Source organism: Micropterus dolomieu, linkage group LG17 (genome assembly GCF_021292245.1).
Source record: "Micropterus dolomieu isolate WLL.071019.BEF.003 ecotype Adirondacks linkage group LG17, ASM2129224v1, whole genome shotgun sequence".
Classification (NCBI taxonomy): Eukaryota; Metazoa; Chordata; class Actinopteri; order Centrarchiformes; family Centrarchidae; genus Micropterus; species Micropterus dolomieu.
In genome coordinates, this window is record NC_060166.1 from 34,279,517 (window position 1) to 34,304,236 (window position 24,720).

At 39.6% G+C, this 24,720-nt stretch overlaps 2 protein-coding genes and 1 non-coding gene across 10 annotated transcripts in view; 2 read left to right on the top strand and 1 right to left on the bottom strand.

Moving 5' to 3' along the window:
* The window catches only part of cep295 (centrosomal protein 295), a 19,624-nt gene extending 11,253 nt beyond the window's left edge, over positions 1-8,371 (top strand). For all 8 annotated transcript variants that reach the window (XM_046073325.1, XM_046073330.1, XM_046073332.1 and 5 more), the window contains 16 exons: positions 150-333; positions 681-878; positions 989-1,225; positions 1,353-1,450; positions 2,136-2,232; positions 2,655-2,876; positions 3,162-3,301; positions 4,201-4,663; positions 5,144-5,317; positions 5,663-6,192; positions 6,383-6,508; positions 6,625-6,682; positions 6,875-7,207; positions 7,768-7,864; positions 8,042-8,141; positions 8,256-8,371. In XM_046073325.1, coding sequence (XP_045929281.1) covers positions 150-333; positions 681-878; positions 989-1,225; positions 1,353-1,450; positions 2,136-2,232; positions 2,655-2,876; positions 3,162-3,301; positions 4,201-4,663; positions 5,144-5,317; positions 5,663-6,192; positions 6,383-6,508; positions 6,625-6,682; positions 6,875-7,207; positions 7,768-7,864; positions 8,042-8,141; positions 8,256-8,294 — 3,096 coding nt within the window. In that variant the 3' untranslated portion in view covers positions 8,295-8,371. The remainder of the gene's footprint in view (positions 1-149; positions 334-680; positions 879-988; positions 1,226-1,352; positions 1,451-2,135; positions 2,233-2,654; positions 2,877-3,161; positions 3,302-4,200; positions 4,664-5,143; positions 5,318-5,662; positions 6,193-6,382; positions 6,509-6,624; positions 6,683-6,874; positions 7,208-7,767; positions 7,865-8,041; positions 8,142-8,255) is intronic.
* A 95-nt stretch (positions 8,372-8,466) lies between these two features.
* On the bottom strand, positions 8,467-20,618 carry ech1 (enoyl CoA hydratase 1, peroxisomal). Its single transcript, XM_046073334.1, has 10 exons — positions 20,353-20,618; positions 18,790-18,970; positions 17,532-17,620; positions 17,330-17,454; positions 17,151-17,199; positions 16,464-16,528; positions 10,678-10,748; positions 9,654-9,725; positions 9,088-9,238; positions 8,467-8,979 (listed from the first exon to the last, which is right to left on the bottom strand). The coding sequence occupies exons 1-10, from the start codon at positions 20,387-20,389 to the stop codon at positions 8,875-8,877; spliced, it is 945 nt and encodes a 314-aa protein (XP_045929290.1). The 5' UTR covers positions 20,390-20,618; the 3' UTR covers positions 8,467-8,874.
* A 2,836-nt stretch (positions 20,619-23,454) lies between these two features.
* On the top strand, positions 23,455-23,645 carry LOC123986680. The gene has a single exon (XR_006828943.1). It is a non-coding gene; the product is annotated as a U2 spliceosomal RNA (small nuclear RNA).
* Positions 23,646-24,720: the final 1,075 nt, after the last annotated feature.

Sequence of the window (24,720 nt, forward strand, 5' to 3'; positions counted from 1 at the left end):
GGCCCCCCCTGCCCCCCCCCCCCCCCCAAGCTGAAATGTTTGTGGTCTCCTCATTTTGTGACGCAACTCTGCTGAAGTGCCCTTTTTGAATATTGTAGCAGAATTACAAGACATGAAAACAACTTTCTTGATGTATTTGTCATCCACAGCCAGTTACAGAGGCTGCCAGTGAAGTGTTGGTTTCAGAGAACATCGGTCAGATCCGCCTCAAATTACTTGCGTCTCTGCTGAGGGCTATAGAGGAGACTAATGGAGGAACTTTATCGCACCTAGAAGACCCCCAGGAGAAAGATGGCTCCCCTCAACAACCGCCATCTAACAGTGGTGACATGGGTAAGTAACACATTAGATAGTTTGGTTTATTTTACTTTTTTCATCTTTGAGACAGTTTCATAATTTTGGAAAATTGTTTTCTTACTAAATTACCCTTCTTCTATTTGTGATCTTGTGAAAATATCTTGCTGATCTGAAGTGCCATGTTGTTTCTTTAATTGGATGAATTCACACATTTAAACTCCAACTTATAAAACATCTTGTTTTTAATTATCTAGTGGCATTAGAAGGCATTACTTAAGTTTTTAATTACTGTTATGCATCAATATCCCTATCACTGGGAATTAAAGGCACTATAAATCACTGCAGTTTCATCAAAATCTGAACTTTATTTAATTTTCCATAAGATCCCATTTCTCAGAGCAACGTTCCTGCTCGACCTGCCCCAGAGTCGGTCCCTCCTTCAGGACACCACCTCCATCCTAGAGCAGCAAAGCCCCCGGTGACACGCGTCAGGCTCGGCATCCCGGAGATGATGACTGAACAACATGAGCTCAGTGCTATTCAAGAAGTGGAGACGCCCGTCAACACCAGCCAAGTTGCAGGTCAGCTTAGCCCCAGAAACACATGAATAACGGACCGTTTTATTACATGCCCAAACTAGCTATGGAGAGGAATATCAGTTGACTGGATTGTTGGCGTTTCCTATCTCCAGGCCCAGAGGAGAGTGTGATGGTTCCTTCACACAGTGTTGCATGGGATCTGCAGGAGGAATCGGAATCATCTGTGTCCTCTGACAGGACTCTGCAGACACCCTCTTGGTCCAGCAGTGGGCAGCAGACTGCTGAAAGAACAACCAGCTCTGGGGCGAGCTCAACGAGATCCAACCATCTCATCTGGAGAGAGAGGCTGTTGATGGGGGCAGGAACCTCTCCAGAATCCTCAGAGTCTGGTATGTAGAGGGGTGGTGAAGAGTGGTGAGATGAGGAATACAAATGTGAGAAAATGGTTGTATTTGATTAGAAAATAATAGATTGAAAATTAAGAAATTTCCACTTGGTTGGAACTTTGTTTTCCAGATTCAGTCCTGAGAATATTCTCACCGCTTTCCTCCGACTCTGGGAGAGGAGCAGATTACTCCGGTCCTGGAATCACAAGCTACAGATCCCCCACAGAGGTAACCGATGCCAGCTGAAGATGTGCAACTATAACTTGTGATTTATCCTATGCAGTTACAACTTTAGTAATTGTGCCCACGTGTTAACATCGTTCTGTACCAACACATGCATTTCATTGCATAATGGCACAGCGTCTTCTGCATTTTAATACTCTGAGATTCACATGTTGTGGATCAATGATGAAAATTAGCCAAATCTGAGCGTTATCTGCCTCAGCCTATGATTATGCCAGAGAAGCTTTTTCTGTCTGTCTGTGTGTGTGTGTGTGTGTGTGTGTGTGTGTGTGTGTGGATGTTTGTGTCTGTAAACTGAGCGATGATGTGAAATTACTTTACCTGAAGTGTATTTAATCTAAATACATTTCATGAGGGATTCTACACTTGAACTGAGCTCAGGGAGTCTGACTGTCCTTTAAGTGTGTGTGGAGTGAATGTGTATATAAAAGTGTAATTCTCAGAGTGTGTGTGTGTTCTGTATACTGAGCAATGAAGTAAAATTACTGGACCTGAACTGTATTTAATTTAAATACATTTCATGAGGGTAGGCAATAGCATGATTAATTTAGAAAAAGAAGACTGTTGAAAATTAAAATGACAAAAAAAAAATAGAATGCGTCTTAAAATGTTTTGAAGAAACTTGAATCACTCCAGTTTTGTCTATCTCCACTCTTCGTGTGTGTGTCAGTCTGTACATAGGCCTCCTGATTCTGACTGCCTCTCCTCCACCACCATCTCCACCGGCAGCTACATCACCACCGATCCGGAGCAAAACTTAAACACTGGTGAGGGACAGCAGAAGCGTCTTGTTCCTGATTTTGACCATGTGGTTGATATGCGCTGTGAATTTTGTGCATTCCAGCAATACAAAAAACATCAGAAAAGTATCCTGTGCAGCTTTTACAGATGGAACTGAAGTATTTAGATCATTTTACCAACATTTAATAGAGAATCTGACCTATTTTTATAATTGTAAACATTACTATGAGACCTGTTGGAATATGCTTCAGTTCTGCAGGCAGTTGGACCTGTTGGCTGCTGCTGTACATTAATGTGGTTTGTTATGTCTGTGCATCTTAAAGGGGACAATATGAGGTACTGTACATGGGACCTACACTTTATATACACTAGGCAGCGTGCTAGTTGTGTTTGTAACTTTTGTTATACCCTAAATCTGCTCTCCTGTCTTTACCCACCTCTTCATTAGATAAATCCCCGCCCCTCAGACGTGCAGAACAAGGACGAGGAGCAGGTTTACTCGACGACTCCTCTCCATCTGGTCAAAGCGTCTGTATTAATGATGGCTCGGCTGCAGACTGTCGTGGCCTGGCTGTAGACTCTCTATTTAATGACAGCAGCATCCAGCGCATTATAGACCGATACACAAGGGAGCTTAACATCTCCCTCAGCACCACTGGGAAAACCACAGGTATATTACACATACTGCACACATTTATACCAAGAATACCCCCTCTCTCTTTAATTTGGCAGATTGATAGCAGTCGTCACATCTGTGCCCTGGCATTACTTTGCTGCCATGCTTTTAAACACATTGGCAAGTGAGATAGTACAAGTTGTTCAGCGTTGGAAGTTTGTACTACATGTCCTTTTCACACCTGACAAATCGCTGTGTGAAATGGATGTTATTAGCTGTACTACCAGAATATCTTAACATATCATTCATAAAGTTTCTTATTTTCTTGTTTATCTGCAGACACTGAAGGCTCATATGTGGAGGAACATGACTCTTTAGTTTCTCAGCAGTCTTTGGTTCGAGTTGCAGAGGAGGATGAAGGCTCTACTGATCGTCATTCTCTTCCCTCAGACGCAGCAGGAGCACAGAGGAGGAGCCTGGTCAGTGCCTCACAAACCACAATGTTTTACCTTGTAACACTGCAGTGGCCACTTGAGAAAATATTAAGTTAACAACAAACTTTATTAATTAACTTAATTATAAACTGTACAGTATATGGCTTGCTGATTGAGTCGATCATGTTACTTGAGCTGGCAGCTCTGAACAGTTTGACGCAGTTTCTCTGGTGTATTTTCCATTTTATTTCACACTTCAGAATCCACTTTAGTGGCCAAGTATGTGTACACATACAAGGAATGTGACTCCAGTTGAATGTTACAATGTCCCAAGAACTAAACTCAGCAAAAAAAACGTCCCTTTTTCAGGACACTGTATTTTAAAGATAATTCTGTAAAAATCCAAGTAACTTCACAGCTCTTTATTGTAAAAGGGTGTCTTCCGTGCTTGTTTAATGAACCATAAACAATTGATGAACGTGCACCTGTGGAACGTGCAGACGGTAGGCAATTAAGGTCACAGAAATAGAAACTTAGAACACTAAAGAGACCTCTCTACTGACTCTGGAAAAAAAGACAGATGCCCAGGGTCCCTTCATATTTGCGTGAACATGCCTCAGGTATGCTGCAAGGGGGCAGTAGGACTGCCGGTGTTGCCAGGGCAATAAACTGCAATATCATTTCAGTTACTAACATTTCTGTGAAACTTTGTTCAGTTTATGTCTTAGTTGATGAATCTTTTTATGTTCATACAAATATTTACTTGTATATGCATTTACACTGAAAATGAAAAGCAGTTGTAAGTGAGAGGACGTTTCTGTTTGTGCTGAGTATATTTACAGGAAGAAAGAAATAAACCTACAGGTTATAACTTACATTCGTCAGTTATAAGATTTTTTTTTCCTGGAAAATACCAGCCTTCAGTTTATTTGTTTTTGCTATAGGAATGGGACAGTACATTGAATCCAAATTTGGAGCGCATCCCATGCGAGGACCCTTCACTGGCTGAGGACCAAGAGCAGGACTCTTTTAGACCTCTGATTGGTCAGCTGATGGATCAGTCATCCTGTCTCGCTGCCGATCACAGGGACTCGGCCATGGAACAACTGGTCGGTCATCCATCAGCTCAGTCGTCCATGATTGGTCAGCAACCAGGTCCGCCGGTTTCGGTGAGCTTGGATCAAGGTGGATGGGACTCCACTCTGAGTCGGATGATTGGTCGACTCTCCCATCAGTCCAGCTCTCATTGGCTGAGTGGTGGGCAGGACTTTTATGCAGGCCAGCTGATTGGTCAGATGGCGTCAGAGCAGTCGACCACATGGCTGGATGGAAGTCGGGAGGAGAGCCGGATGAGACCACTGGTTGGGGAGCTGGACGAGTCTGCTGGCCAGCACAGTGGAAGCTCAGGTAAATTGGATTGTATGGGGTAACTGAAATGTGCACTACGGTTTCAAATTATTAGTGGATAAAACAAATTATTAATTAAAGTTAATCAATAGAAGATTGACAATGACCAGTTGTCAATGTTGTTACACAATTAATTGATACATGGAAATTAATTCATCAAATGACAGTGAATCCTCATATCGCGTAGCTCAGTATGCAATTAGTACAGCTGAATTCAAATTGTGATAAAATGATTTGCCCTGAGCTACTGCAGTAACATTGCCTGCACTGCCAGTTTATATCAACATATGTAATGACTTCTCTCAGTTGTCTCACATGTCCACTATGGTCAGGTTTGACATGCTCATTCAATTTGAGATTATTGTTGTGATTTGGCGCTATATAAATAAAAGAGCAGGTCTAGACCGTACTCTGTGATATTATTGAAAGAAATCTATCAACTTTCTGAAAGTTTAACATCAACTCATCTACGGTTTGTAGATGAAAGGACCCATGTGGATCTTGGTGTCTCAACTGAGGCCAGTGTGCCGTCATACCCAGTGTTGCCTCCTGAAGCCTCGTCGCACAGTGCCTCGGGTGTGAATCCACATCCACAGGACCAGACACTGCAGAACCAAACCAGTCCAATGGACCTGGGCCCGGAGAGGACTGAAGGTGAGGTGTTAAATGTTCAGGTAATTACAGCCAATTTCAAAATAACCCAAGACCTTATGCTGGTTAAATCAGAGGGGGTATATTCATATCATGCACAATATGTATATCTACAGAGCAGAAGGGAGTTACAAACTTAATTTCACTTTACAGCCTTGTTGTAATGTGAGTGACAAATCTACTTTCTACAGTCTGTTTGTAGCTCAAGCCAAGAGAAAGTTTAACTTGGGGAACCACTTATGTTTAAGTCTTCTATCTTGTATTTGCATATTTATTTCTTACACTTTTTTTTTTTCTTCTAACCTTAACTTAACTGTGCGTTATGTGCATGTTTATTCCCATTTTCAGTGTTTCCAGGCTCAGACTCATTCCACCCACTACTGGCTGAGGTCACTCATAATGAAACAGCAGAACCCTCCATGATATTTCACCTGCCAGATCACGACGTGCCTCCTTCTCCTGAAGGACAGCCAGCCAACGGGGAACGCAGCGTTTCCACACCTTCTGAAGAGTTTGAGACCCACGATGATTCTTCTGTTGAGTCTGAACAGTCTCCTGAGCGCCTTAGAACAGAGGATCCTTCCAGCTGCTTGAACGCTTCCCCCATCTTACATGAATCTTTCTCCCAGCTTATCACTTCCCAGCACAATATCCATGAATCTGTTGTGGAGCTAACAGCTCTGAGTCTGTCAGCTTTAACCTTGTGTGATGCACCTACTATGAGCGTGCCGCAGCCAGATGGAGTGGGTGCAGATAGAAGCTGCATTTCTAGAAGACAAGGAGATGCAGTCCCATCCAGCGGTCTCTGTGATAGAGAACTGAAGTCTGAGCAGGGTTTAAACCTGACAAATGCAATTCCTGTCTCAGAGAAGATATTGGTACGATCACGTGTTTTTGTTCACCTTGATAAATTTTGAAAAAGCATCATCTGTCTGACCGTTGAGGTGCTAAATAAGGCAACGCTACTTAGTTTGGTCATGCCTCCTATTTTTTTATTTTTTTTTTTTTTTTACTTGTGTGTTATGTCACTGGCTGAGTTGTGCACTAGTTATTTCTCCCTGTTATCAGGAAGCTGCCAGTGAGAAGGGAATCCTGGAGCAGTCAGAGATAACACTGGTGAGCCTGACCGATACCACATTGCAGGACCAAGAGACAATCACTGATGAGGAAGGACAGAAAGGCCAAGAGACAGAGGTGACTGTACGGTTATGAAAATGTCATCCAAAATCCACTAATGGTCAATACCTGTTGACTTTGTTTCAGCAGCAGGTGTCTTTCTGATCTCTGAACCCAAACCTTGTCTTCTATAGGGGTCAGAATCCATGTTACCTGATGAGACTCCGGAGGACAAGAACCAAACGCGACCAGGTAACATCACATCTGCTGCAGACTAAATATATCTAGCTGAAATATAACGTTAGGAGTGCTGCATGGGCGAGATTGTTGCTTCAGATTTAAATATGGATGTGATCAGCAACAAAAAAGAAACACTACTCAAACTAATTAAACACATCTCAAATCTTTGAATGAGCCTTCCAGTCTTTCCTTCCCTACATTCAGTGACACTCCTGGAGTTTCAGTGGGGTCCCAGCGGAGGCCTGGAGGAGGTCTGCCAGCAGAAGCGCAGAGCTTTGCTCCAGAGATCATCCCAAAGGGTGGAGGAAATCAAGGCCAAACGGGGTCTTGCCAAGAGTCAACCTGAGATCCAAGCCCCATCTAAAGCCAGAGAACAGTCTAAAACTAAGGACTCCAAATCAGTTACCTGTAAGTCAAAGACTAAGTCGGACCACCAACACAAAACTAATACCAAGTCAAAGGGAGAACAGGCTGAGCACCATCAAACGGAGAAATCTGGCTTCATCAAGCAGAAGAGGCCCCAGCTTCCTCCTCCAGGTATCTCAACTTTACACCATTGGACACTTAAAGTAACACGAGCACTACATTTGTATTTATACCCACTGAAAGTGTGAATAAACAACCGGTCAGAAAAATAGATTGTGTACTAAATAGACAATCAGCCACTCGGAGCTGTGTATTAGACCCTGTTCTACTACTACTGCAAAGTTAATGAGGATAAAGTTCAGGTCACGATGTATTGAGAGATAACTTCAACAAAGAGGAACTATACAACTCTCGTTTTCCTTTTGTTAAGTGCAGCATAATGATATTTAACTATTAATCTGAAATCAATTATTTATCTGTACTGTGCTTTCTAAGAATGCCTACCCCAAAATGTCAAAGTTGTAAACGGTGCGCTCGATTTAGGATGCCAATACTTTCACTGCCATGACACACTATTGGCTCTTTGTTATTTCTGTCTTGAGCAAAATAAGAACTTAAGCCTCCTCTACACGTAATCCATAAGTCAGTGCCTTGTAAAGTTGTCAACAACTGTAGCAGAGGCATTAACCTACTGCAACAATCTGCGTAACAAATGTTCTTTGTCCCCTCAGTGAGTGATTCCAGGCTGACAAAAGTGGATGAGGTGAAGATCTGCACAACTGAGCAAAGGAAACAAGATGTTTCCAAGATGCACCAGAGAACCCAGAGGTACTACTAAAACTATAAATTTTTTTTAACATGTACACTGTAAATGTTTATCTGTATTAGTATGCACCAAAGCAGAGGTGGCTCTGAATGTCTTTCAGCCACAGATTAAGAAGAGTCATTTGTTTTAAATCTAAAACATGGTTACTCGCGTTACATCTAAACCATGTGCTTCTGCAGACTGTATGAGCAGCTGGAGGAGGTGAAGCATCAGAAAGCAATCAGGAGTAGACAGGAAGTTTATGCAAAAAACCGACTGAAGGCCAAGGAGTTCCACAAGGTAAAACAATGAGTGTCTGAGAAGTTTTTAAAGACAATATGCTAATTTGAGTACTGCGGGCACCAAACGTTTAAAAAATAAAAAATTTTCTACCCTCTTTCTCTCTCTCCACAGAAAACCTTACAGAAGCTTCGTGCCAAGCAGAATCAATAGTGATTAACATTGAATGTTACTTTTATATATTTAATTTATTTTGTAAAGTTTTTACCAATAAAGCATTTTATAATTTACTTCTTGTACTCAAGTTTTGCAGACTGGATCATAGCACTTCTGTTGCAAAACTGTTTGCAAATAATGGGTTAGACATTTTCAAATCAGTCAACGCTAACTTTAATTTCTTTAATGAGAAACATTCATGAAGTAATTTACAGATATACAAAACTAGCTGTTAAGCACGAACTGAAAAACAAATTCACAGCTGTAGACAAGATGTTCCACATGGTCAGTTTAGATTTAGATCCTGTTTCAAGTGCACATTCCTGCTGAAGTGTGAAGTTCACTGTCACACTTAATTTAATGATCCAATGTTGATTCTTAAGTATCAATGAGGGTGGAAGTATAGTATCCTGTTGGCATTTTGATAACAGTTAATAGTCAGATAACAGTCTCGTTACCTCATCCTCAAAGTGCCACAAATTCTAGATAAAGAATCATGTTCATCATGTTTCTCTTTCCCACAATAAGGCCATAATGAAGGCAGCTTTTGTTAAATCTGAATTGGCCTCAGTGAGTTTTAGAGTTTTGAGAAAGCTATCGTCTTTGGGCTCTTCTTCTCCATGGCCGCCTGAGCTGATTTCATCAAATCTTGAGTCTGAAGCATGCTCATGTTCCAGGTAGCCTGGAAAAGGATAAACAAGGTTGTGATGGAATCAAGTGTTAACTGCATTTAAAAAAACGATTAAAGTTAAAAGAAACCCTCTATCATTGTTGTAGTAGATGTTCTTACCATGTAGTTCAGCCCCTCTGCTACACTGTGGTCTCTGGAATAGATAAGGTTGATTTTGGTTCCCTGCACAGCTACAGGGCTGCGACCAGCGATCTCCCCCGCCATCTCTAGAGCTCCTGCCATCATGGCCTCTTTATCTGCAAACACTCGGCTGTAGGGGAGCGTTTCCAAGTAAGAGACCAATTACTTAAAGTGATAGTTGCTCTTTGAATTTGGTTGAATCCATCCCTAACAGACTGGCGTCTTAATTAAATCCAGATGTTAAATCTACAGTATCGGTAACACTGAGGAAATAAATTATTTGTGCATTTATGACTTTTAAGCTGATCTAGCACCATTATGCAACAACGCCACCTGCTGGCAGAACAAACAGGTTTGTTCGCAAACACAGAACAGTCTGGTGATCCTGCATAACCAGATTGTCATCTACCCTAGTTAAACATGAGCCTGCTTCATAACATCAAAAAACCTAAATGATCCTGACAATATCAGACTAATCCTAAAAATCAAACAAATGTTCAGTGAACACAATACTATTTAATAAAAGAAACCACTAATACAAGTACCTGACCAGTCCGCTGCTCTTGGCTTCATCCGCGTACATCTTCCTGGCGGTCAGAGCCAACTCATTCACTAAACTGTAGAAAATGGGGGAAGTTAATCACATAACAAAATGAACTTTATTGCATATACTGAAAGGGTTTTAAACATGTAACATTAAAGCCATAAGAATCTAAAAGTAGTGAATTTGTAGCTTAATAGGTGTAAATTTTGTATGTTGTCTTCCCACCAGCTCTTTGAAATCTCAGCAGTTACTGTAAACTGTTTTTGTTTATCTGAATGTATAATCTTCCTGATTCATACAGTTTTAGTCTGTCTGGTCACATTATTAGCCTAATAAGAATTGACAGGAGGTGAGTGTTGAACAGTGCAGGACTATTACACGTTAAACATGTACAGTTGGAGGGTTTGTTAACCATAAAACTCCCACGGACTTTATAACATGTCAGAAGAAAGGAAAAAGAGCTGGGGGGGAAAATGTTGAGCTGTAACTGTTCAGTCTGTTTTGGGGTTTGTTGAATGGATCTGTCTGATTCAGGTTATTGATACTTAGTGTTCAGCACAAAAACTTTTTGTAGGTTTCTTTTTGGGTTGAACTTTGAGAAGCTGCTCTGTAGTGCTGTAGTTCTGTTTTTTGGAAGCTCATCCCACACTAATATAAAGTTTATGGCTGTGAGACCTTTTACACTTTCAAGCACATGCCAAAAAAAAAAAACATTTTCCAACTTGTGCCTAAATGAAGATATGCTTGAACAGAGACCTGTGTGTGTGTGTGTGTGTGTGTGTGTGTGTGTGTGTGTGTGTATTTTTGCTGTGTTATGGCAACCTACAACACAAAGCTTTGTTGTTTCCATGGTCGTCATTGAGAAATCAATATTGATTTTTGGCTTATTAATGAAGATTTCTGTCATTTTAAATGCTTTACACATTACATCACACGTGTTCCTACATGTGGCCTGTAACTAACAGTAAGTAAAAGATGACCTCATCCCCAGACTCTGTTCTTTATTAATAAAATGGTCTGTTTACCTGCGGCTGCCGATGACTTTTGGAAGTCTCTGGAGCGTTCCAACATCCGCTGCAAGTCCAATATCAACTTCCTGTAAAGCAAAGCAGATTCCTAACTATCATCAGAACATCATGTTTTTCACCTGCATCCTTTAACACAAAGCCGTCTATTGATGTTTTATTAATGCTTTATTTTAATTTACTTTCTTGAGCAAAGATCACTTTGAACACGTTTTTTTTTCCATTCATAGCTTTTTTTGTTTTTCTATGGAGCCTCAAAACTGTAACTATAACTGGATACATCAGTAAACTATGTGACAACTCCTGTGTGTCTACTCGGCCAGCCCCGTTTGGTCTCTTGTCTCCTCTTTCAGGAAGAAGCAAACTGTCTTTTTCGAGGTGTCAAGGCCGTCCAAATTCTAAAGTTTCCAGAGTGTAAGTGTTTGCTCGCAGCGAGTGTGCGATAGGCTGTCCTGGGAGGAACACAGCAGGTGAAATTAAAGGGTAAAGAGCTCAAAAAAGAGAAATGCGGGGTGGTGGTGGCGCATAGATAAGATGCTTGCCTTTGGTGTGGGAGACCCACTGTAAGACATCCACCATTGTGTCCCTGAGCAAGACACTAAACCTCTAGTTGCTCCGGAGGCGTGCGACCTCTGACATGTCTAGCAATTGAAAGTCGCTTTGGATAAAAGCGTCAGCTAAATGTAAATTAACTGCAAAGGAGGGAGCTGTGGCAGCAACATGTGGTACAAACACAACTAAGTAGTTAAAGATAAAATAAAAGCTGTCAGATAAGACATGGAGAAACAGTTTGACCAACAGGTAGATAATACTGACATACGATATAGCCTTTAGTGAGGAAAAAGTAGTCACAGATGGAATAATGAAAGACCCCATCCTGTTAGATAAGGTCTAAATAGATATGCCCCCACACGAAGAAACGTACACAGCAAGTGGAAGGAAGATAAGTGCATTTAAGGGCCAGTACAGGCAGAGAAAGAAGAAGAATTAGGGTCTTAAAAGGGTTGAGTTAAGATAAAAAGGAGAGATGGAAAAAGAGAGGCTATATTGGATAGGGAGGAGACGAGCGCTAGACTTGAATAGAAAAAACAACTCCCAAACAAAGAAGTTTAAAGTTGATGGCAGGAAGACAAGTCTGGGTACAGACCAAGGCACCTGCAGAGCACAACAAACCAAGAGACATGACGTCAGCGAGACAGAGCTACAATGGACAAGATGGCAACTCTGAAGTTTCATGCTGGAAGAAGGCGAGAGAGCAGCTTCAAAATGGACACAGTGGAATCTGACTGTGGGGAAGAGAGGGAGGGCCAGAAATGAGCAGTGATGCAGGAGGCGTTCCACAGAGAGGTGTGCCCACCTGATGCATCACAGGCCGAAGCCCACCTCTGCTGACGTTAACGCCTTCCCAATGCTGAGGACACGGCCAGTCAGACCACCCCTACCATCTACAGTTGAATCATAAAGAGGACAACACCACCTTAAAAGACTGCGAACCTAACAGCACGAAGTTTAAAAGGTCAAGAACGCTTCACAGTGAAAATGAACTTCAGCCAAAAATGCTCTCACATGTGACCGAGTGCTGACAGAAACTTCACCAAGGAAGAGCTCTCTGTCTCACCAAGACTGTCAGAGGCCTTGAAAACTGCAACATTTGCTGAAAAAGAACAGTTTGAAGACTGACCTCGAAAGAGTTTGGGAGTAGGAGTGTTGATAATTTGTAGGAGAAGAAAAAAAGAAAATAGGGACTGATGTTAAATCCAAAAAAGACAGAAAGAATAAGGTTAGCTCAGGATCTATAAAATAGAAAGATATGTCATTAGTAATTGATTAATTAACACAAATATACTGAGTTAATAACTTTGGTGTCCTACTCTCCTCCATCAGCCACCTGTTACTGAATTTCAGCAAAAAGGGATCAGAACATCAGGCATTCCTTGTGTTTTAAACAGAGATTTAGGAAAAGGGGATCCAGTGGGATTATTTTAAAGTAAAGCTGTTAGAGATCAGCTCTGCTCTGGGGGAGGAACAGCCAGCGCAGAACTCCTCAGTGTAGCAGATACAATGACAGGCAGCCTTTCAGGCTTGATTTTAAAGAGGCTGAAAGGAGAAGCTTCATTGAAGCCTTTATAAAGCAATTTCAGCAGGACATTGCTACTGCATGCTTAAATCTGATGATTGTGAGTCTTAAATCACGATTGACCTTTGTCATGTATTCCAAAGGAACAACCAAGCAACTGTAATGATAACCTGAGACACGTGTGTGATGCTGAACACCTGAGTTAATCTATGTTTTCTTTCTGTTTTTGTAGGTATTATTAGTAAAGTAGTCTGAAGTATGGAAGAATTTTAGTGCACTAATGAACAATGGAGTTTTATTTCAAGATTTACTATTTGTACGTCCAATAGCAATGTAATTGAATACACAGATATACAGGGCGTTAGAAGGGTTAAATTGCAAGCATCTAGGAAGCAAACTCATGTTGAAAAAGATAGATATTTTCCTCACAGATAGGAAAGTTTCCAAACTACAAACAGTAGGATAAAGCTCACTTATTGGTAATAGTAAGATACAGTTGCAAGCAAGGTAAATACTTCTTCGCAGCCAGTCAAAGGCCACTCTCCTTTGAAGCCTCGTGAGGCAGACGCAGCAGCAGGCAAGATCAAGCATGACCTGCACCACCACAGAGACAACTTTGAGTCCAAGTGAACCAGCAAAGGGAAGAACAGAACAAGACTGAAACTACAAACGACTGAGCGCCCTCAAATTGGTACCCAAGAAACCTGAGTGCCAAAAAGAGTTCCACAGTACAACAGGCAACTTTCAAAATGGACATCATACATGTTTATCGGACATTTTGAACCATTCTGAAGTGTCACATGAATGATTGTCGAAACATTGTTATGTCTGGTTACTGTATTGTTACACAGAAAGTTCACTGTGCACCCTGTGATTGTTTTGATACACGTGTGCCCTTTCAACACATTAGGTGTTATAATTGTTAGCTTGCTAAAGTATAAAAGGAAAGAACAGCTCACTGCATAAAGATATCATTTTGTTTCACGAGTGTAAACCATTTACAAGGTATCTCTCACTATATTATAGCACGTATGGGTAGTTTAATATGTTAAGCTCATTTAAAGGGTAATAAGGAGAGAGGAGTAATGGAAATCCTTGTCATTATAACTTGCTCAAATATGTTAGCAACAGAAACAGCCCACCGCATGATTGATTTTACAACATGTAAACAATTTACACAGTAAGATAGCATCAAAAACACTTGCAAAGGAAAATGTAGAAGCAGATTTTGAGAAAATTGTATTACAAGACATACATCAATCTAGTCCCATCACAGTAAGAATGTCCTGTTTCTAACACGGAGCACAAACAACACCAGTTTATTCCACAAAAGTCAGGTTGTGGATGAAATGATCAAGCGGAGTGCATGCAAAGGACACAGAGAGGAGGAGCAGGCAGTCAGGGACTTTCCCAGATCCAGGTGCAGTAGGAAAGAGAGCCAAGAGATGATGTGAAGCCAAGAAACAGAGCTATAAAAGGAGGTCCAAAAGGAGGTGAAAGTCAGTTGTTACATGGTTTTCATGTCGACTCGGGTCTCTGTTCTGGTAATACAATGGGGCTCTATTTAGCACCGATCTCTGACACACTCTGGTGGAAATTTTGTTTCTTGTTGGCGTCTGTTTTTGTTGATAATAAAAATGTTCAAGCTTTCTTATCTGGCCCAAATCTTGAATCTTTACATGACAATCAGGGAGGGGAGTTTCAGCTGCAAAGCTTTTTAAAGCTGATCTGCTCCGTCCCCTCGCGCTCTCTCAGCTCCTGCAAGGTCACCTTTTGTTTGTTTCATTTTTCACTCATCCATGCACCCGCCTATGTTACTGATCTCACTCATTTCCACATAATATTGATTTGTTTATCTAAGAAGTTTAATAAACAGTTTTCACTGTTTGTTTGTACCACATCTCTGTTCTTCCACCTTCTTCTTTGTCTGAACTATGAGCCAATTCATAACTAGTGAATATCATCCATCGTCAGCAGTCAACCCTGGACACTCGCCTGCCCATTGCAGGGCACACAGACAAAAACAACCACTCACTCACATTCACACCTAAGGACAAATCAGAGTTGCCAGTTAAGCTAGCATGCATGTTTTTTGGACTGTGGGAGGAAGCCGGCAGACAAGGGGGGGAACATGCAAATAGAAAGGCTTGGGACGACCAAGGTTTGAACCCCCTAACCTAACCACTGCACAACCGTGCCGCCCTATGTAGTGAATACTTCCTAAAAGAAAAAAAATTACTTTTAGGCTAAATGGAAGTTATCACTATATTGATAATGTGATTCCAGTGAATTTATTGTATTTTTTATGATTTAGTCCTTGCGGAAATTCATTTTGTGTCATACAGCAATACAGCAGATGAACAACATCAACAAACTAACAACCAGACAACTGCACTGGCAACACAAACATCCCCCCGAGTGCAGCGCAAGTTACGCTAAAGTGCAGCTCACTGACACCCCAAGATTCAGCTCTGTTTTATTACCTCATTGTTTGTTAAGAAATCTAATACTAGTAGACACAAATGACCTGCGGGCCCGGTTGGTTCAGAGAGATGGCACCTTAGACCTTCTGCCTGATGGTCACAGCTCATACTCGCCAAATAGGGGATGTGATACATCTCTAATAATCGCCTGCCCCTTCCTCGCCGATCGGGACTCGCAGCTCGTCGTCATGCTAGTTTGCTGTACCTCAGCAATCTTACTGGACATTAACTATCTTATGCAGTTTATTTTTATTATTCCCTGACACTGTGAAATACCAGGCAATGGAACAAAAAGTTAGTGTGCTTTCCACAAAAGGACCAAATATATTTCTCTGTCCACATTAAAAAGTCTCAGTTTAGGCATTAAATATAGACGCTGCAACCTTTCTTATAAATAACACCTGTATTAAATAGTGGGAAATAGTACACACTGTACTCAGTCAGTCAAAAAAGACTCAGACTCAGACCGATCTGATGATGTCACCATTTCCTCCTAACTGCAATAGTCTCTCCATCATAATATAGGGTCTGATGGGACTTAATGTAGATGAAAAGTCTACAAAAAGAACATACATATTTGCTTGGGCCAGTCAAGATGACGATAAATGTTATGCAGCATAAATAAAGCATCCTCACATTGTTGAACTGACTATTGAAGGGTTATCATAGATGCGTAAAACTCACTCACTCACAGGATTAGCTAGGCGCACTCCAATACACTGCTTGCAGTCACATGATGACGCTCGACAACAGACTAGAGGAAAACCAAACTGTGCTAGTTATCGTTTACTGATTCTGTCGTCCAAGTCAACACGTGTGTGAAATCTGAAACCTCCCAATTCATTCACCCATTTAGTGCCCAACAAGCTGTGAAATATGGTGATCAATTCCTGAGTTACAGCCAAAAACGTGTTTTGTGAGTTGAGGTCACAGTTGACCTTCGACCACCAAATTCTAATCAGTTCATCCTTGAGTCAATGATTGTGCTAAATTTGAAGAAATTCCCTCAAGGAGTTTTGAGATTTACGAGAATCTGATGGATGGACAACCCGCAACCATAATGTCTCCCTGCACGCTTAAAAATATTGTTAGTTGAATAATTACAATGAAGTGTAAAAATAAATTTGAAGTATACTTTTACCGCCATTCAGGGGATCCAATTCATTAAAACTTCATTTTAACATTTCACATTTCTTGTTTTTAAATTTAGATGGGCGTGTACATACCTTTACCTGGAACCATGCGTCCTGGGTACACAGGCGGATGTCACAGGCTGTGACCAGGTCAACACCTGCAACAGAGCACAGCATCCACAGTTAACATGACAGTGTGTAAACTCACTTTTCTTATAGCAGGTAATTGTACCATTTTCAGAACACTGACTTATCTAAACTGATGGCTTGGAGCCTGTTTCACAAAGCAAGTTAGGCTTAGTCTGGCTTTTTCTGGCCATCGTGGTCTCCTGAAGCTGATTATCAACTGGCTCAGTTAATTTGGGTTTTCCAATCCAGCAATGAGGCAGAGTTGTAAATCACAGGTAATATCAGATTCAAGAAGTGACTGTTTCATATGATACTGCGTTACACAAAACTAGGATAGCAGAAGCTGCATTAACATGAATGATATTCAAATATTAATAGTAAGATTAAGTGTGGGAATTATTGTCAAGGCCAGGGGTTTTCAAAGTCTGAGGACAGTGGGCCTTATATTAATTATTGTAAACCACGGTCTAAAGTAAAATAGTAATAAATAATAAGAATAATAATGAGGTTTATTCTGATTTTTAGCTCTCTGACTATAAAGCAGTCTGTTACCTGTATTTAAATGTGCTATACAAATAACTTATTATTATTTAATTTAAAATCTAACTTAATTATTAGTTGCAGTACAATAACGTGATGATGACGCTTTACCTCCCCCAATACAGGCTCCATGGACGGCCACCACAACAGGCTTTGGACACTACAAGACGAAAATAGTAATCAATAGGATGACAGGAAAATACACTGACAACCCAACATGGTCAATGCCGTCCAAATTCAAAAATCAAATCTTGTAATTCCTCAGAGTGATAAACAGAAGCCCTCTTCACCTTCTCTATGACGGAGAACGCCTCTTGATATTTAGCAACCATTTTTCTGATGTTCCAGGAAATCCTGGCCGTGTCGTCGCCCTCTGGTTGGAGTACCTCGCTGGCCATGTCCATCAGGTCAATACCTGGGCGGTAACACAGCACAGAGAATAAGTACAAATTTACTACGAAGACAGTGTCACTAAAACAGCTCGATACCCACCGGCTGTGAAGAGCCGCCCTGCTCCAGAAACCACCACCACTCTGCAGTCTGGGTCTTCAGCTATCTCATTAAAGCAATCCACCATCTCACTGAGAGAACAACAAAACAAAAACAAAAGCTCCGGTCAGTGTTGGGTAAACTGTTAAATAAATAGTATGAGTGGTTTACTTTTTAACATGAGTTTAATATTAATCACTTTAAAATGTTTCTTGTAATTTCTTTAGGATGTGCTTTAGGATGGATAACTGTTTTCAAAGAAATCCGTAGGCTAGTTGCTCTTTAAAATATGCAATACAATAATAAATTTGCAAATCTGAATATAACTTTTAAGAGGTGCTTTAACATTTATGGAATATGGATATTAATCTGATCTGAACTTTTTGGGAGATCAGTGCCAACACGTAATGATTATTTATGGCAATTTAACTGAGTAACATTGCTCAAAGGGATTTTTTTAAAATACAGAGACTATCGTCAACAAAAATCCAATGACTGCCTTCAGACTGGACAAAACTCAGCTGCCAGGCTTTTAACCAGAACAAGAAACCGGATCACATGACTCCTGTTTTTGCTTCATTACTACATCAGGGGCTCCTACATGTTTTATGGCCTCTCTCCCTGTTATCTCTCAGACCTTTCAGTACTGTCTCCACCAGCCCCTTAAGATCCTCGGGCAGAGGTCTGCCGTCTGTCCCAGAGGCCTGACTGAAAACTAAAGGGGACAGAGCGTTTGCTGTCAGGGCCCCGAGGCTCTGGAACAGCCTGCCCGAGGAAATCAGGCCGGCTGAGTCAGTGAACTCCTTGAGCCCCTTCTTATAAACAAACATTCCTGATTTTATTTTTCTATTAACTGTATTTTAATTCCTTTAAATTGTTTTTCTTGTTTTAATTTTTGTGTGTTGTATTTTCTGCCCTTGTAAAAGCACTTTATAACAAGTAACATTTGCTCTACAAATTATTATTATTACTATTATGATGATAATATCAAACATGTCAGAACTTAATAACAAATAATATAGTTCCTGAAATAAATTCTAAGGAGGAGCTTTCACATTTATGGATATTTTATGTGATGTAACTGAATCTTCAATAATCAAAACTTTTTGGGAGGTCAGTGTCGACACCCATCCCTAACACATAATGATTATTCAGCAGCTTAACTTAGTAACATACAGAAGACAGAATAAGACATCAAACATGTCAGCACTTAATTAAAAAAATAACAGCCATGTTCATTTGTTTTAAGAGAGATTCTTGCCTCCAGAAGGCTTTGTTCATGGCGTTGCGTTTCTCAGGACGGTGAAGCTCTACGTGTGTGACGGACTCCGCTGGGTGAGTGATGGCCAGGGTGGTGTAAGGAGGGACGGGACCACCTGAAGACGACGACGACGACGACATGGCCCTGACAAGAGCCTGACTGGGCAGCCACAACCCGCTGTCTGGCAGAAGAGAACCAGAAAAAATAATAAATAAAACAAACAGAATGAGTTATCCAGCAGGAAGAGATTTTAACGATAAGAAGTTACGTAGATTTAGAAGAGAAGAGCAGAGAACTGTTGAAGCTCAGGGCAGAAGAATATTTTATTATATTGATTATCGATCTTTTTGGGGGGGTTGAACTGTTAGTTTGACAAAAGACATTTAAGAAGTCACCTTGGGCTCAAAACAAGTGTTTTTCACAATTTTGTGGAAGGGCTGGGAGATGTGGTCAAAAATGTTATCACAATAAGAAGTTTCATATATCAATAATTATCAGGATAAATGTCAAATCAATATTTCTTAAAAGTTAAAAGGCTGATTTCTGCTCCTGAGTGAAACCAAATGGTTATTTGTGGTTTTAATGTAATTTTTCTTTATGGTAAGAATAAACACTTGATACCAAACAGTGGATCACTAAACAAGTCTATGTCAGAACATTTAAAACAATTATGATAAATCTTTTTTCAACAAAAATGCACAAGTAAAATTAAGTACAATCTATTTTCAGTCCCTTTTCCTCAAAGTAAATACCTTAATAGAAAAATAAGTGCTAATTTGTTTGTGAATCAAAAGAATGAAGTCAAACATTTAATGAACATTTGTTATATTTTTTTGGAGGAAAATTTTATTGCAATAATTGTCATTATTGTAATTTTAATTGTTATTTTACACTGCACTACAATAAAAACAAGAATATCCTAAAACCAAATCTGAAAATACAGATCATTTTAATTCACTAAATCTATGTTAAGTCCCAGGGGCAGTAGGACCTCACTCAGTGGTGCCAAGCCAAGTAGCATTGCATTGTAATATATTTGTCAAGCACAAGGTCGTGCTTTTACAAGTGGAGGAAAGTAGAGCTGAAACAAATCGCTCCAAATAAAATTAAATGGCAACGAGTTTGATAAGCGCCGAGTCATTATGTACGAGAAACAACTGTTTAATAACATAACCTTGAGCTTTTGGAAGTTGTGCTTTTTTCACTATTTTCTCACATTGGATGGACTTAATTAATTAATAAATAAATAACAAGTTAATTGTAAATAAAATCAGTTTTATCTCCAGCAAGTGTAAAGTATAATAAAACAATATATCAACAGATGATCTTAATACAACCCTGCATGTTGCATGCGATGCTCCCACTGGTGACCTTTCACCTACATGGCACTTCAGAGCTGTTGTTTACATCAGTTAAATAAGTATTCATCTACGAACTAGCACGAGCTGATACACCATGACAAACGTGATAATTAACACGAGGTGCACATTTAAATTCAATGCATTTTATATAATAGTAACAAACAGCCGCAAGCAAACAAACACACAAAACACGCTCACTTACATTTCGAGACAGCTGACCGGACAACGGCTGACAACATCTCCACGTGAACGTGTCGAAGTCCAGATTATTTGATAATTAACGGAGATTAATGAACTTCACCTGCTTCCTTCTGTCTCTGCAGCTCAGCGTGCTGCTAACCAACGTTACTGAAGCTAACTAGTTATTAACAGCTGTCTTACCGAAAGTCTTTGGTGGTAAAGTTACCTGCTTGCACACAAAAAGCAGCCGATATACAGTCCTGCTGTGTGTACCAAAGGTTAAGACGCAGGTTGCAGCCAAACAAATGTAATAGTGTCCAATAACAAAGAAACTTTCATGACTCCTCCTTAGCTAGTTTTAGCCTGGTACGGTGGCCGACTGGGCTCATACTCACTGCTCGATAAAAAGGCGCTGCATTATGTGCTGTATAGAGTTATGCTCGTGTCTTTTGAGGTCAATATTTTGTTAACACCTTTTAAATACTGTGCTTATACCCTGGTTTATGTAACAATACTGAATTTAGATATGAAAACACATTTGTATGTAGAGTAATTAACCACTTATATTTATTCTTTATATGAACACAGCACACTTTGTTTTCTTGTTTTCTGTTCTGCTTTTTTTTTTTACAACATAACATGCAGTATTGATGTGGTTTTTGTGGGTGGTAGCATCTATGAACATGTACCAGTTTACTTTATCTCTTGTCTGTGTACTCAAAACAGCCCGTAGAGCAGCTGTAGCCTCGTCTGTTCACACTTTAACTGTTGTTTTCTGATGGTCTGACTCTTTTAATCAGCTGGGGGTAAGTTGGAATAATTATTTATATTGCATAGGCTTGGCTATAGGATTAAATTTATGAGTATTTATAATTGCATTTAATATGTTTACTTGTATTTGTATGAATTAGTAGTAGTGTGTACCTGCCCAGGAATTGCATGATGTAAAGTAGCTGAAAAGCATCTCCTCTCTATGATATTAATGTTTTTGTTCAGGTCATGTGTGACAGTATTACATTTATAAGTACTGTAGTATTCATGCACTCTTGTAGTATTGCACCTTGAAGTATGGTCACAATCTGATCTGTAGCTAGATACAGTTTGTTGTCCAATAACTACGTCTTTATGTTTGCTAATCTGGGTTTTGCTTGATGTCTGTGTATAATAGTTGTTTCGCTATAATGATAAATAAACAACCTTGTAACCTTGTTTATATTTGTATTCTTCTATAAATCTGTTTTTGTACAGTTAATATTGAGAGTTAAATGTGTCAACATACTCACAGCGGTTCAGATTCTCACAAAGTGCCCAATCTTTGAGTTTTAGTGTGCAAAATTGTTAAAGCAGAGAGCCAAATAGCCTGTCTAAATTCTTACAGAAGTGCAAAATACAGTCCAGATCACTAAAGCATTGCAACATACTTAACTGGTAATAACTTCACAACCACGTGTCCTACATTTTAAATGTATGGGAGCTACTTACTGTGAATTGGGTTTTAAAGTTATACCTATATTTTCCAGTGTCACAGTATCACTGTAGCTTTAGCTTTACTGTAGCTGAGCTTTAAAGGATTAAACTTACAATACGATGTAAATATCTAAGTTTTAGTGTCCCGATAAAAGCTAATTTTGTGGTTGATATAGAACAAAAACAGTAAATTAATGCACTGAAGAACAGTCAGTCATCATTTTGCACTGTCACTGTGTTTTACATGGCTTTAAGTTTGTTTAATTCTCTCTCTGTTTGAAATATACTCTGTTTTAATATGAAGCACTTTGTAACTGTGTTTTGAGAGGTGCTATATAAATAAAGTTTATTTTTAATAGGAACTTTATTGCACATGGTTTTCAACTCCCTGGTTCACACGTTTAGAGGCTCTGCAGAGAAACGTGAGTTGATTCCTGCCCACTGGCATCACAGGGGCCTCGGACCTGGAGAAATCACATTACCTTGTTTGTTGCTCAACGTTTGAGGACAAACAATAAATAAAGGCAACAAAAAAATAAACTAAAGGTGTCCAACTTTTCGCACCTTGACCTCAATTTTTTCCAAACCAAAAGATTATAGATCGTTTAAATAAATGTGCTTAAAGTACTTTATGTTTCCTCACTTCACTGTATGTTTTGAGGTAAAAGCACCATCAGTCCCCATTGTATGTTTGTGAAAGACTCCCACGTTTCTGATGTGCACAACTCATACTTACCTTTAACTGCAAACAAGTAGGTGGAAAAAAATAATGTGTACATCATGGTGTACACCAGCTTACATAATGTTTACATAAACGTGACACATTGAAAAAGCTACAATGAACAACAACAACGTTGTCTAAAATCAAGTGCTTCTGTAAATTGTAATAGAATAGACTTTATTTTCATGTGTACAACGAATATACATACACAAATAAATCTTCATATGCAAGTGAGCAATTTGTAACAAAGAAATTTTCCCTCAGGGGTCAGTAAAGTATTTCTGATTCAGATTCTGAAAGTCACCTTCCTTAGAGACTTGATGTTGGGACTAGAAGTCCCGTCTTAACTGACTGTGAGCTTTATTTACAATTTGCCCTTTTGTAAATACCTGTTTTTAAATCAAAATTATATATTTTATAAAATGTTGTCTGTGTAAACTGTTAAGCACAAATTCTGCAGTTGCATGAAGAGTGTAGTTCTCTCTATTCTCCACCAGAGTGCGCTGGAGATCAGTTTGTAGTTCGTCAGTAAACATATAAAACACATTTTCTTCCCTCAGAGAAGACTTTTTTATATTCTTAAAAGTTTCTTTTCACATTCCTCCTTCAGATGACATTTTGTTTAATATACAAGTTACATCTCTATTTCTGACGGTAAATAACAGAGTTCTCATGTTTTAAATTCCTATTGGACCAGATTGTGTCACATGACCAGGAAGTGTTGTGGAACTGCACATGCGCCAACCTTATTTTGTTAAAATGACACATTTTACTGCTTTTATTAGCTTTTTTTTAATAATTCTTTTACTTGTCTGCTTATCGTGTACTTTATTTTTGGTCTTATTGTGTGGAGTTAAAACTGAAACAGAAACTCAAAACCGTCAGTGAGAGTCCCGGTGCGAGGAATCACCTCCTTATCCCTGACATTTTCTCAGTATCGCTTCTCGGCCTTTTGGCTAAGATCAAGTGTAGTATCTGTTCTTATCAGTTTAATATCTGATACGTCCCCTACCCGGGGACCATATATTAAATTGATTTTTGGAGCAGGGAGATGGAATAGGGGCTTGCTCCGTCCACTCCACGCATCGACCTGGTATTGCAGTATCTCCAGGACCGGTGCACCCCCTTTCTATGTTCACAAATAAAATCAGCTTAATAGTTCACTGTTCAGGTCACATTTGGTGCAATGGTTGTTCAAGGCAGTGCAATTCAGGTTGTTTATCCAAGTTAATGTAGTAATATATTACAACATACCCCATCGCAATTAAGTTTTGCATTCATAAGTGTATTCAAGTAATATAAGCCAATTGGACTCATTATTTAGAAGGATAGATATATATATAAATATATATATATATATATATATATATTGGGTGTAAGCAGAATTTTAATATTATGGCTGAATAAAGTGACGTTCATTTTAACTACTTATTGATGGATATCAGAATTAGCTTTATTGCCAATTAAAGAATTTGCTTTAGTGACTTTGTGCATAATAATAAACATAAAATATATAAATATAAAATTGACAAGATGCAAAGAAGAGGATAGGGGCTTGTTCCATCCACTCCATGTGTCAACTCGGTATTTCAGTTAGGGTTTTCTGATCGGTGGTCTCTATAAAGGCCAATCAGAAGTGCCGATCAGATGATGCAATAATTATTATTATATATGATTGTTGAGTTGAAGGCTATCAAAAGTGAGCTGCAATCCTCAGCTGAAAATGTATACGCGTGCGTGTGTTGTTCTCTGCCTGGTTGGGCCATGAGTTTGGGTGGTAACGTCACAGTCATGAGCTAATTGGGTGTTGGGGAGCCGCACCTTAGTATAACTTGTGTAGCACTCGGGTGATGTTTGTGTGCAGTTGTCTGGTTGTTGGTCTAATGACACACTATGAATTTCCAAAAGGACTAATAAATATGTAATATATATGTATAATATGTATATGCTGTTGGGCTGGACTCATTTGTTGGCGGTAAATAGATACAACTGGTGATTTTAGGTTAGCTTTAGATGTGGAAATACAGCATTGCATGCTGGGAAACGTAGCCATTATTTGTCAAGTAAAATGTAAATAATCTCTTTCAGCCTTAATACAGAAATATTTCTTCTGTATTAAAGTACTACAGATTCACACACAACCCATAGCCTCTGGTTTTGGTAAGTTACAGAAGGTCAGCACCCTCAGTCTGCATGGTATGT